The sequence below is a fragment of the Fulmarus glacialis genome, unplaced genomic scaffold, assembly GCF_000690835.1.
Source record: "Fulmarus glacialis isolate BGI_N327 unplaced genomic scaffold, ASM69083v1 scaffold6171, whole genome shotgun sequence".
NCBI classification, from domain to species: domain Eukaryota; kingdom Metazoa; phylum Chordata; class Aves; order Procellariiformes; family Procellariidae; genus Fulmarus; species Fulmarus glacialis.
The window spans coordinates 1,804-16,104 of NW_009190768.1; the positions used below are offsets into that span (position 1 = coordinate 1,804).

General features: G+C 38.7%; 1 protein-coding gene across 1 annotated transcript; it reads left to right on the forward strand.

The window, feature by feature from the left end:
• Positions 1–2,794: 2,794 nt before the first annotated feature.
• On the forward strand, positions 2,795–13,322 carry ALKBH8 (alkB, alkylation repair homolog 8 (E. coli); the record flags this gene model as incomplete). Its single annotated transcript, XM_009586408.1, has 6 exons — positions 2,795–2,884; positions 5,643–5,883; positions 6,917–7,048; positions 7,923–8,018; positions 9,427–9,531; positions 13,252–13,322. Coding segments are annotated over exons 1-6 (735 nt in total), but the record flags the coding sequence as incomplete, so codon positions are not given.
• Positions 13,323–14,301: the final 979 nt, after the last annotated feature.

Here is a 14,301-nt window from a genome sequence, read left to right on the forward strand (position 1 = left end):
CCTTTGCTTGCATTTATCTTTTGTTGTTTTTTTTGTGTCTCGCTGTGCTTTTTTTGTCTAAGCAAGTTTGAGATTTCTTGGTCGTTATTTAACTAATGAAGGTTAAGGGACTGTTGGTCTCTGTGTGTTTAACCCTAGTTGGAGATTAAGTGAAGAATCCTTAATAAGAAAACTATTGAACTATTTGTCTTTAGAAGCAAGTGTGGTTTTGTCAAAGAATGAACTGCGGATTGTATGCACGTCTGCCATCAAGAAGGGAAAATGATTATTTAAGAAAGGAAGGGAAGGGAGAAAAGGAGAGAATAAAATATGCAAAAAGCTCTTAGCAAGCACTATTGCTTTGAAGGGTAATGGGAGACAGTTGCTAACAAATCTGTAATAAAAAATAATTTTAGGAAAAGGGAGATTGGTTCTATAACCCATTGATCTTCTCAGCCTCTACACTTTGTTTCTGAAGTCACATGAAATAATTATTTCAGTAGTCTCTTCCTTTTTCTGAAACTGTACTGTGTTAGAGTTTTGTCACTAGTAAGATTTCCTTCTCATACATTTTGCCTCCGTTGCATGTTAGCATGGTTATGCTTGAATTAGCTCGGAGTAAGAGACCCTAGGAACTGGCAAGAATCTGGGGTGGTAGAATGGATCTTGGTGCTGAGTAATTTATTAGTTTTTGTCAGGCTCAGAAGTAAATGTGATCTTTATGTGGTCAGGATGTGTGGGGGGGAAAAAAAAAAAAAAATTGAATAATGCTGTTTGGCCAGGAGGTTGGGGTTCAAACTGTTAACGACCATGGATATGTCATCTCAAACTTGATAGCAGGCATCTGAAACCATTTCGGGATAGAATTGTTGGAGCCTACCATGCCAGTAACTTGCTAGGTTTGCTTGAAATTGTTGTTGCCAATTCATTTTCTTTGACAAGTGTTTTAATTCATTTGAGACTGCTGTAGAATCAGGTTTGGGAGTGGAAGAGCAAGGGTAGGAGGAAGAACCAACAAATGGTAAGGAGTGGCAAAAGACCAAGTCTTTGGCAGCATTTATTCTGCTCCTTTTTGGAGGATTAGAATCTGTTATTTCCACTGGGTGCTTTTGTCATTCTGATTCCCTTTAAAGATTTATCTCTTTCAGTGCAGTTAATAGTTGTGTATATTGATGATGGTAATGCTGCAGCAGTCACAGGGAATACATACTTACAGCTCCTATGCAATTCTTTAATACTTTAATAACAATTTTACTAGTATATTTGCGTTTGTTTAAAAGAAAATATTTGCTAAGTCATTCAATACCAAGTTGCATCAAATGCTAGTGTGAAATGTTTTTTTTTACCTTTGCAATTTTCCTGTGATACATCGTCATATTATCATGATTGTGTTTGCAGTTTAGGTATTGGGAAGCAGCTATGCAGTCTTGCAAGCCAAAAGGTATACAAGTGGATGACTGACTGTTGAAGCAGTTGACACATTTAAATAAGTAAATATAGTGGTGATTTGCGTAGTTGTGTGGGTTTTTTTTTTCCTTTTCTTAAAAAAATAGAAACAAAAACATTTTTTGAGGTGAAGAGAAGATGAGGTGGAAGGATTGTTATCAAATCAATGATAATAAAAGAATGGAAAAGGACAGACAACTGCAGTTGGGTTGTTTACCTGTGCTGTTAGGAGGATTTTTGGGAAAGAAGAGAAGAAACCAGAAGAAACCCCTAAAATATGAGTAAGGGATTATGCTATAGAGAGAGAAAAAGAGAAAGGCAAAGTCTAGCCACATCAATGTCTGGGAGCTTTGTCACAGTCTTAAGTGAGGTCTGGACTCTTCCCTTGGGTTTGAAGGAAGTGGGAAGGGAGAAAGGGAAAGAAAGTAGACACAGAGGGGTGTAGGAAGGTACCGTGTGATCTCAGTACAGCGATAGACCTGAAGTGGCAAAAGATGCAACAAAACTTGGAGAAGGCCGGTGACCCTTAAGTAACTCACTGGTAGGTAAATGCTGTGTTGCCACTAAATTCAATAGTTAATATATGTACACAGTTTTCCGTTCCTTCTCATGAGAGGAATGTGATTTGCATGAAGTTTGGCCTTGGGAGATGTGCTAAATGAGGTGTGTAGCATCCTGGTCGCTAGTTCCTGGACATCTAAGTATTGAACACATTTTTCTACTCTTTAAAAAAAAAGCAATTTTTGCCAAATGTCATATTCATTTGAAAGTGGCAATTAGGAAAAAGGAGCCAAATGGGAACAGTTCATCTCCAACTCAAGCATTTGGTGAGGCATGAATAACTTAGAAGCTAAGACGATACAAATCTCATGGTAGCTCCACATATATTTTTTCTCTTGTTCTGCTCTGGAGAGACTGTAGAGAGAAAGAAATTAACTGAAACTACTATGTGAAAGCAGGAGGGTCAGGCAGGTTGTAGTGATACTGTGAATAAAGGAGTGAAGAGGAAAAACTGGAAAATGAAATCTAGCATCGTGGCAGTCTTTATAAAGCTTTATTTTTGGGAGAGATATTCTTAACTAAATAGAGTTTAATAACAAAACTTCAGAGATGGGGAAAAATGCTATTGACTGAGGAAGAACGTACTTTTCAGACTCAGTTTTGTCAGTCAAATAATTAATAAAATCTGGAATTGTTGAAAGTCTTTTTACTATCCTAGAGCTGACATATGAGATGGGGAGGCTCTCTCTAGAGCAGGCTGAAGTAGTTAATTTTTCAAGTGGGACACTTACTATGTGTTGTTACTTCTGCTTCCCAGATCACCAGCATAGAAGTTAAAACCAGTGAAGATCATTTGAAAGTCCATAAAATGAAGAAGAAGGTATTGAGGAAGCAGGTCAGAGCTCAGCATACATTGATGAGACATGAGGGCATCGAGTGCATCTCCCATGCCACACAGGTGACTTGGCAGTTCTGATTTTGTTGGTAGTGTGAAAATGCTGCTTATCTGTGTTCTGTTCTCACATATGCTTTGTCTCAAATGCACTTCCTGAGATTGAGGGTTTTCTGTGCCTCTTTGATTTCAAAGCAGAACTGTAGTTCAGCAGTTTAATGTCTGTGGAGAGACTTTGATGGCCATTGAATAAGTTTGGTTTTGGTTTTTTTTAATCTGAAACAGTAGTTCCTTGGGTTGGGGAGGAGGAGGAAGCATGGGAAATGTTACCTTGTTGAAGTAGATAAACTTCTTCTTTCTCTGTGTGATTTCTTTTCTTCTCTGGGTGTTAGCTTTTGTATCTTTCTTTCTTCTATACTTCTCTATCAAGTATGATTTGTCTCATTTAAACACCCTGTTAAAAACATGTCTATCTTAGAAATCTTTTCCACATTGTTTTCTTCACCTGAATTGATTTAGGCTGTGGTTCTGTGGGTGTTGAACTGATTGACTGACTTGCAGCTGTTGAAAAGGGGACAACTTCCTCTTCCCTTGCACAAAAGGGGACAAGATAAGAGACAATTCTGCTTTCTTATGATGCTCAGTGAACTTTACCATAAACCACTTTATTCTCTAACCTAACAGAAAACTACTTAGCTTTTTGATCTGTAGTTTTCTACCACAGTAGAGAGTTACAGCAGGTCAGAGGGTGACCTCACAGATACTGGTGTTGCAAAAAATGACAGGAACTTGCAGACAGAAAGGGAAGAAGTTAGAGTTTATAATTTCCCTCCATCAGTTGTGGGGACATGGCTTGAAACACTGTAGAGCAGTATCATTTACTCTAACCTTGTTCATCTTGATCCTGCCAATTCTTCCCATTCAAATATGGAAACATTGGTTAGATCTTTATACTTTTTTGTAACAAAATTTGGCTTAGTCTTCACTCACATTGCACATCACGTGGGCATATGCTAAAATGACCCAGCAATCATGTGTATATTGTAAGCTCTTTGGAGCAGGGACTATATTTTTAAGTGTTGCTTGGAAGAGGGTCCGTAATCTGGGACTTCTTCCCCTCGACACTGCCCCAGATACCAAATTATCCATCTAATCTATCCAAAGAGCAATTCTTGGGTCCGGCAAGAACTTCTTCGATGATGGAACATTTGAATAAGTGATGTATGAAACAAAATCATAGTGCTAGTGATAAACTTGTGTCAAGAATACAGAAAATGCTTTCCGGCTTTGTGCGAGAATCTGATTATATTGAAATTGCTCAGTCAGGAGAACGTGATCAGTTGCTGTACATGCTGCTGTTGTGTAGTAACGGTCTTTGTAGATGAAGTGCCTACAGCCGATGAAAGCACTCGTTTAAGTCTCTGTGGTTCCTCTACAGACATGGGCCTCCCCATTAATAACATTCTAGAAAATAACAATAATTAATAATGTGGTCAGCTTTGAAAAATGTGATCAGTAGTGGACAACCTGATGCAGTGCTAAGAACAGAGCCATCACAATAGGCATAATCACAGCAGTACCTCAGGCGTGCTCACTATATAATTTTTTTTTCTTAATAATCCTTCTCTATAGTTTTAAACCTAATTTTCTGTCTTTTAGAGAAGTGAAATGCTATCATTTGAAACAATTGAACACTTTACCAGCTGCCTTCAGAAAAGGTCACAGAACATTTATAGACTTTAAGAAAAAGATTGCCTGAAAGTTTTCTGGAAAGGTATTACACGGGGGTTAATCTGAATAAATTGTTGCTAGCTGTTTGGAGTCACCGGAGCTCAATCAAACTTCAAGACTGCATCCTCATTTGGCCTTAAAAAGGGTCTTAAACTGCTTTCAACCACCGTGATTAGATTGAACATCCAGTTATGGCATGTAGCTATTTAGATGTGAAAAGAACTTGTTAATTTATTTTGAAAAGGCCTATGTATTTTCAAAGGATATTTCTTGAATACTAGTCTTTTGAAAAGTTCTGTTTTGTTGTTTCTTCTAATATTCGGCAAACCAGCAACAGTCCTCGCAAACTGCATGCTCCTTGACAATTTTGGACAAAAATCACTATGAAAGCATAGAATTAAGCAATTAGCCATTGTGCATGAAGTAATCTGTGTTAACTAAGGATGGGATATAAATCCCTTTTGTTTATAAAAACAAGAGGGAGAATTTTCAGATAAGAGTGCTGGAGCAGAATTAGATGCTCTGTTTCTAGAGGCTGCTGCTTTTTTGTTTTTTTGGTGAACCTGATGTATGGGGCACATGAGGTGGAACTGGGAATATCGATCTCTCTATGCTTGGAGAGGCTCCTTGGCAAAGGTGAGAAAACCTTTCTTAAAAAAGGAAATCAGAGTCTTCAGAGGTTTTTCTGTTTGTTTTTGTTAGTGGTAGCAGGTCTCTGGAAAAATTCCATTTTAGAAACCTCCAAAATTATGTGTGCCAGTGTCGCTGCTTGCCTGCAGTACACTTGACACACACATGCTCGTTCAAAGCTTAAGTGCTCTTATAATAGTAACTACACACATTAATTGAGGAGGTATCTGTGATAGAGGTTGCAAGCTTTTCTGCCAGAATATGTGCTGGGCAAACAAAGGTTGCCTTAGCCTCATATAGCAAGCTCATTGAAGTGTAAATATCTTGTGTGGAATACATAAAAGAGTACTCATGGGCTTACTTAATTTTTCTTTATAGAGCTACTCTTTTGGTAGAGTGTTATTTTTAAATGAACCAACAGTAATCACTAATTCTCCATTTTTTTCAATTCCTCTTCAATTAGACCCTGGTTGTTGCCAATGCTGGTCTCGGTAATGGGATGAGTAGACACCAACTGCTCAGGATAGTAGAAGAATATGGACAGGTGGAAACACTCTTAATGCCACCAAATAAACCATACTCATTTGTGAAATATGGGACAGCAGAAGAAGCCAAGAAAGCCTTTGATGCCCTTAATGGGAAAGAAGTAACACTGGAAGACTTTGGCCAAAACATTGTTCTATATATTAATTTTGTGGAAAAAGGTATAATTTTTCTGCTTTCCTATATATTCAACTTCCTGCATACTGCTTCCCTTTGCTTTTACTTCCTAGGTTGTAAATATAGCTAAAAGCACGCTAGTCTCTGTAAGTAGACACAGAGAATGAAAGCCAGAAACTTAGATTCAGGACATAAAATAATCCTTGCTCCTTGTATTTCATGATAGGATATTCTAATTTGAACTCCTTTACTTGGAGGCAAAAGGAAAAAGGATTTAGGTAATTTCCAGACCATTTAATACTGCACATGAAGATTTTGTGATTAAGGAGCTAAATTGGGACTCAGGAGGTCTCTGGACAGTCCATTGGATTTCTTATGTGACCTTAGTCTTGCGATCTCTATCTCAACTCCGAGAAGGAAAATAGGCACAATAAGATTTCTGGCTTTTTTTTCCCCTTCTCTTCAGGCTTTTTTTATGGTTGACTGTAAGCTATTTAGTACAAGAACGGTTGCTCTTTCTATGAGCTTTTATAGCATCTAGTGGAAAGGGTTCCTGGTGTTTGTCTGTACATTCTGCCAGTGAATAGCTTTTTTTTTAAGCTACTAGGATAACAAACTGAATGTCCCTCCATCACCAACATTTTGTGTTCACCTAGGTGTTGTATTACACTCCTCCATATTTGATTACAGATTGCTTCTCTGGACAGTTTTAGAAAAATAAAATGAAATGCAGGTAGAATCCTGAAGTGATTGGGAAATTCTTTTTACCATTGTTTTGGCAGGAAAATCACAAGTGGTTTTGCGTTTGAATAGTGTGGAGTCTTGTTGGTCTTATGCAGTAACATTTTTAGAAAGTGCTTTGCATGATGCAAAACTTGGGCCTCATCCTGTTTTATCATGCCAAAAAGGGATCATTTATTCACCAAATAAGATCCCAATGAGGGCTCCACTGTATCATTAAAGTAAATATTTCTACAGCTATACTATATTCTCATACATAGTAAATATGCCTATAGGGAACACATGGTTTTATTTTCTCTAAACAGTGACAATATTCTCTTTTTCCATACACCCTAGTTTTCTGGCAGAATGCTGTTCCTACAAGCTTGCCTCCAGGCCTAATGGTCATTGAAAAGATTATTTCTCCAGAGGAAGAAAGGAGGATGTTGGAAAGTATTGACTGGATAGGAGATGAAGATACTCAAAATGGTAGGCAAAGCCGTAGAAATCCAGACCTTCCATGCTTTTATGCTGTTTTTTCCTACAGTTCCGGTTTACAAGAAGTCTACATCTTGATAAATGTATTGTTTAAAATCCTTGTGTATTTGTTCTTAGTATTTTAGAAATTGGGTCTTATATTGCAAATGATAAACTCCTGGGGGCAAGTGGTCTGAATTGGTGTTCTGGTATGGATTTACTTGAATAATATTCCTGCATCTGGAAACAACTAAAGTCTTTTTTAGGTGTCTTATACCAAGCACAAGACTGTTCTGTGAAGGTTACCCTTGTAATTTGATGTCCAACTGAGGGGCTGCGTCTTCTCTTAAATCAAAAAGAAATCAGTGAGACATGCATTCCAGACACTTTTGTGCTTTCACTTGAGCTCTGTGAAGATAAATCTCTTAATAAATTAATTGTTCTTGGAATTCACTTCAAGGTTCCTGTGTAAATTTTGTTCCTTGGAATAACACAAAGGGTTATATTGACCTTAGCTAGTATGTAACTTGGTAATTGGTGAAAGTGAAGGATCCTGTTGTATCCATAGGATATTAATGAAGTGCAAGTTCAGACATTAAGGCAAGAATAAAGATGCATTAAACATGGCTCAAGAAAATTGGTACTCTCTAGTTTTTGCATGTACAAAAACGCCATCAGTTTGACTTCAAACAGCAGGGAATGTGATGCTTGATGCAAATACAAAAGATAATAAGGCAGAAGTGTGTGCCATGAAGAACAAGGGTCACACACCTTGTTTCAACTGCTAATTAAAGAATCTTTAGATTTAACATGTCAGATGGAATAGGGAAGCATAGCAAATTGCTTATGTAGTCTAATCTTACTTTAAACTTGTGTGTTTTTACAGCCCAGAAGACTTTAAAGCATAGAAGAGTAAAACATTTTGGATATGAATTTTGCTATGATAACAACAATGTTGATAAAGACAAACCTTTACCTGGAGGTGAGAACTCCCGTATTAAATCATACTTATTTCTCGCTGATGTTTGAACCATTATATAAAGCCTTTAAGCCTCACTGAGATGTGGATGTGAGATTTTAATTAAAGGAGAGGTGATATTCTAACAAAAGGAGAGCCTTCACTGTGTCTTAAGCACGCACTGAACAGTGCTTTTGAATGGGATCCACTCCAAATTGCTGTGAGTGCTTGAAGCTTGTTTCCGAATCACTTGCAGCCAAGGGTTGCTGCCCTTTGAGGTCTAGTCAAATAAGGCTTTTGGGTTTGTAATTGTCATTCTTTTTTAGCTTTTGTTTCATAAAACAATTATGTGTTACAAATTATATATTCATTTGTTTGGGGATTGTGATGTATATTGCTGTGTATATTTATCTTGACTAGCTTGAAGCTTGCTGGAGGCACACCAAAATAAAATTTCCTTTGGAGTGAAAGCAATTTTGAAAAGATTTGAATAACTCTTGGAGTTGAGAGCTGTGAGTCAGAGAAAAGCGAGTGAGTCATCTTATAGTCTTAGATTTAAAAATAGTAAAATAGGGGAGTTAAATTCCTATAAAACTTGAAAGTGTTTAAGGTGATGCATGTGTACTAGGGTGGATGTAGCTTCCAACAGGAGGATTCTGGTTACACTGTGGTTTTAACAGTGAAGCTGTATAATCATAAAAGCATTGATATTTGAGCTGTTTTCTAGTCTCACAGCTAGAATGTTTTATGTGTGAGAAAAGCATAAACACTTCATTGGAGGAGAACAATTGAAAAATAAATCAATAGATTCATGAAAGGGATGTTACCAACATGTTTGTGGGTGTTACTTCCAACAGAATTTTACAGTGAAGTCCTCGGGTAAAATAGCAAACCAAAGATTCAGTGAAGGACTGTAACTTTCATTCCTGTTTCAAAACCAGTTTAACTTCACCAGGTTTTTTTGATGATATTTAATCTAATTCAGTAACAGATTTTTAGGGGGTATATTTTTTTTAGATAGCTCCCTGCACAACTTCTGATTTTCTGCATAATAACTTTGCTTCTTGACTGCAAATTTTTTACTGTAGTTGGTGGAAACTTTGCCTCTGATTTGATATGCTTTTATTTATGTGCAGATAGTGCAGTTTGCATCTGTAAGGAGTGGACCTGGTCCACTTCTGAATGCAGAGGCTTTGGAGGAATGGCCTTTCTGATTGTGAGCTGTTATAAATATATCGGACTTGCAGATCAGGCTCCCAGTTCTGATGTGTGTGTTGCAGCAAATGCAGAGTGATCATTATTAAAGATGGACTAATGTATCTATGAAGCTGTTTCTATATATTTTGTCCAGTTATTATATTTATTGTAAAAAGAAAGGATAAAAACGTAAAGAGCTATCCTGTTTTGCTTACAGTTTTGTTTCTGTAACTAGGTATTCCTGAAATTTGCGACCTATTCTTGGAGAAGTGCTTGAAGCAGGGATATATCAAACATAAACCTGATCAACTGACTGTAAATCAGTATGAACCTGGACAAGGTAAGTTTATTCGTCCTTCAAAAATTTTGAGCTCTTTGCCTTACATTGTGATTTAACCCTGGTAGGCAAGTAAGCACCACACAGCCACTCGCTCACTCCCTCTCATTGACATAGGAGAGAGAATTGGAAGGATAAAGTGAGAAAACTAATGTGTTGAGATAAAGACAGTTTAAAAAGTTTTAAAAAAAAAAAAAACCAAAAAACAACCCCCCCCAAAAAAAAACAAAAAAGAAAAGGAAAGAAAAGGAAAACAAAACAAAGAAAAACAAGTGATGCAAAAATAACCCCCAAACAATTGCTCACTACCAGCTGACTGATGCCCAGCCAGTCCCTGAGTAACGGCATCCCCGGTAAACCTTCCCCCTAGTTTTATTGCTGAGCACGATGTCATATGGTATGGAATATCCCTTTGGTCAGTTGGGGTCAGCTGTCCCAGCCTGTGTCCCCTCCCAACTTCTTGTGTACCCCTGGCCGACTCGCTGGCAGGGAAGCATGAGGACCAGAAAGGACCTTGATGCTCTGTGAGCACTGTTCAGCCATAACTAAAACATTCCTGTGTTCTCAACACTGTTTTCATCACAAATCCATAACACCATACAAGCTACGGTGAAGAAAATTAACTCTATCCCAGCCAAACCAGTGCAACTTAACTGAAAATCAGAAGGGAATAGCATCTGAATGTGGCATGGTGTAGTGACAGGATTTAAGCACCTGCTTAGTGCATTTCCTCTGTGACCAGGAATGCTTTGAATCAAAACTAAAGTCTTCATACTGGTTTCTGAACCCAGGAGCTTGTGTTTAGAAGTACATTTCTTGATACTACTGTTATGGAAATTGATGGTGTTTCAGAGTCCAAGGCCATAACATGGAAACTAAACATAAAAAAATACAGGAATGAATAGTCATATTTGGTTTTGTACTCAAGTGCATTTTTCACTCCAGACTCTTCTTGCTCCCTGTACTGTGCATACAGTCTCCAGGAGACGGCTCTTGCTGTTAGTACATATGATATAATGTTAGTATATATGATATGTGGACTCTTAAGTATGATGCAAGCAGTGTTCCCTTATCTGAGGAATAAGAAATTATTCTATTTCTGTAATCTTCCCCAAACTGGAGACATCTGAAGAGAAATTTGCTTCTAATCACACCTCTAGGGAATAAATCATGAGCTGTGCTTTTTGCCAAGGTCAATCATCAAGGCTAAGTATCTGGCTTCCTTTCTACAGTGGATATCTCGTTTGTCCTTAGAAAGAAAGGACAACAGCTTTTCTTTCAGAATTAATGTCTGACAGCTAATACAGTGTCAGCCAAACAGGGGTATGAAAAGCTGATCCTATTTGTTTATGTATCTGACAATCTGTTAAATTGATAGTTATGTACTTCTGGCTGGGACATTGGAGGAGGTTAGTTAGAATTGTAGATGTCTGTGAAGAATAGAATTTTTTAAAAAACAAACAAAACCCCCAAACCAAAACCAAAGCAAAATACCCTTTCTTAAACGCAAATTGTTAGGATATAAATAAGCACAGAGTGCAGTCAGATTAGTATCTTTAGTATCTGTTTTCTGAGCCCGATTGTCACTAGAAATTACACTTGATGTTTTAAAAAGTGACTGATGACTTTGGGTATCTAAGCTGTAGGGGCCACACTTAGGACACATTAAATGCATTCCTTTTTGAGGGCACTTTTTTCATTCAGGTTCCTAATAATGTTTGAAGTTGTAGATTTATACTTGAAAGTTACCATCCACTTTTGAATGCTTAGATGACTGTCTCTTACTGTGTGCTGCCTATATGGAGTATGAACAGCAGGTAGGTAGGTCAGTGTGGTCTTGATTGAATTGTCTGGGTGATGCTGAAGAGAGCAGTTGATGTTCTTAAGTTGCACAGTGAATTGCACTGACTTCAGGGCGCATCTGAAGGCAGAGTTTCAGTGCTTTATACTGAGGCAAAGTTATGAGCAAACACACATATGTATCCTTGGGTTTCAAGTCCTGCTGATTTTCCATCATTAAATATTGGCCTCATAAAACACTTGTATTGCTTTCACTGAAACTAATGAAATTCAGAATATTTACATCTGGAGGCAAAATCTGGCAGACAATAAGGATACTTTGTAGGGCTCACTGACACTGTTAGGAAAAAATGTTTTCATAAATTTGATGGTGTCCAAAATGAATCTGGGTAGAGCTTTTAATAAGCAAATATAACTGTTTTGGTTTGGACCACATAGGAGTTATTCTATCTGTCTGGGCCTGCTATGGTGTCAAAGGAAGGCATAGGTGCAGTTCTCCCGAGCTGCCTGCTGGCCTTGCTCCACTGCTGGCTACTGCCACTGCTCCACTGCCCCACCATGCGGTGAGATCTTGCTGTGGCATGCACACTGCTGTTTCAGCACGTGGTGTTAAAATGTGTGGCACGAGCTGCGGGGAATGGCAGTTTCTTTCCAATTACCAGATATGAAATAAAAATAAAAAAAAAAAATTGCTGCCCCTTTGGCAATTCTCAACTATGTGTGGTTACTCATATACATGAGTACTGATGTACTACCTAGGGATTAGCCTAGCAAAGGTGTGTGGGGTTCTCCTGAGAACTGCAAAGCAGAGGCAGGGTTTGTCCCTGACAGTGCCTCCGTTCTTGGTAGTAGGTCCTAAATCTGAAGCTGAGACCCTTAGCACAGTTATTTGCTTAGCAACAGAGGGAGTATTTGGGATGATGTCGTGGTTTAACCCCAGCTGGAACTAAGGACCACACAGCTGCTCACTCATTACCCCCTACAGTGGGATGGGGGAGAGAATTGGAAGAGTAAAAGTGAGAAAACTCGTGGGTTGAGATAAGAACAGTTTAATAATTGAAATAAAATAAAGTAGTAGTAGTAATAATAATAATAATAAAAGAATATACAAAGCAAGTGATCCACGGTGCAATTGCTCACGACCCGCTGACCGATGCCCAGACAGTCCCCGAGCAGTGGGCCCCCCCCAGCCAAGTTTCCCCTAGTTTATATACCAAGCATGACCTCATATGGTATGTAATATCCCTTTGGCCAGTTTGGGTCAGGTGTCCTGGCTGTGCCCCCTCCCAGCTTCTTGTGTAGCTCTAGTCTTCTCAGTTGGTAGAGCATGAGAAGCTGAAAAGTCCTTGACTGGTGCAAGCACTTCTTAGCAAAAACTAAAAACATCAGCGTGTTATCAACATTATTCTCATCCTAAACCTAAAACACAGCGCTATACCAGCTACTAGGAAGAAAATCAACTCTATCCCTGCCAAAAGCAGGACAAATGACTCCTCTGTGAAGAAAGTGAGGGAGAAATACATGATAATGGATGAAGTAAGGCCCAGAATAGCCTAAAGTAGCATAACTGTTAGTGCTAAGTGCTAAACTGCCTAAGAGGAGAACATAGTGATTTCAGGTGCTCTCTGCAGCAAGGAGAGCATTTGGAGTCTTCAGAGGGTGAGTGAGAACTTTGGGTGCTCTGAGTGTCTTCTAGGTATTCCCGCTGATTATACAGGACACTTGCGTTGACTGTGTGCATCTAATCTGGGCATGTAAATCAGGCAATTGTCCTGAATTCTTTTGGAAGGTAACTTCCTCCTTTATGATATCAACCGTTCATCCAAGTTTCCTATATGGACATCCATGGAAATAGAGCTTGCTAACAGAGATACCACTCTATTACTATGATACTGACTTTTTTGGTTTTTTTTTCTTATGCAGGAATTCCTCCTCATATTGATACACATTCCGCTTTTGAGGATGAAATAATCTCTCTCAGTTTAGGAGCTGAGGTAAACTTAATGTTTGTATGTGTTTTGATGAGTAGGGCTGAAAACAGTCCACATCATCTAGTCTGTGCTCTAATTAGTGTCTTTACTTTTACTCTATTTGGATTCATCTGTGCCCATCCATGTTTTACAAATTTAGTGTTACTTTCTCTGCTTTAAGCACTACTGCAGCAAGTCTTTGCTAGTTGGCCTTCCTGTCTTCCTACACATTTCTTGAGAGTGTATTCTTCAGATCTGCAAGGTCTGCTTCCATTGCTGTCTTGGGCTTTTTGTGTCAGGGCAGTTACATGTATTGCTGTGTATTCGCATGGTACTGGATAATTAGAAGCTTAACAAGGGTAAGAACAGGTTATCGCAGTGGTTAGTAAAGGTTTGACTTTCGAATCTTTCCATTGAAAAGCTATGAATGCTCTATGAGAATGATCTAGTCTGCTACTTGTTTTTTCTGGCCGAGGTGTGTAGACAACACAGATGGTGTGTGCTTATAGAGTCGTACCCATATTACCGATAGCATTCTCCTGTTACAAACCAACAACTTTGATTATTGCTCTTGGTTTGTTTCGCTCTTTTGGCAGAGAGAGGAACACGGCTGGATATTCTGAGCACTGACATTTTTTGAATCTTTAGTCTGGGCTCTGGCATCCTCTTCTTGCAAGTTGTGTAGTGGATGTGGAGCTCCTGGGATGAGGGGTGAGTCAAAAGAAGGATAGCTTTTTCATTAACATGTGTGGCAGTGGCACACCTGTGTTCCTGGTCACTTGACAAGGGGGTGTCAGTGTTGCCAGTCCTCTCAGCCTGACCATGGATGTATTTGTCCACCACTCACAAAAGCATCCATTCGAGTAGGAATGTCTGAGATTAGTTGTGAGCGTGGTATGCACAGTGGCAGTAGAGTTCTTACGACTTTTGTTTTGGAATCTCCTGTCATGGTTTTACAGCAGCTGGCAACTAAGCATCACACAGCGGCTCGCTCACTTCCCCC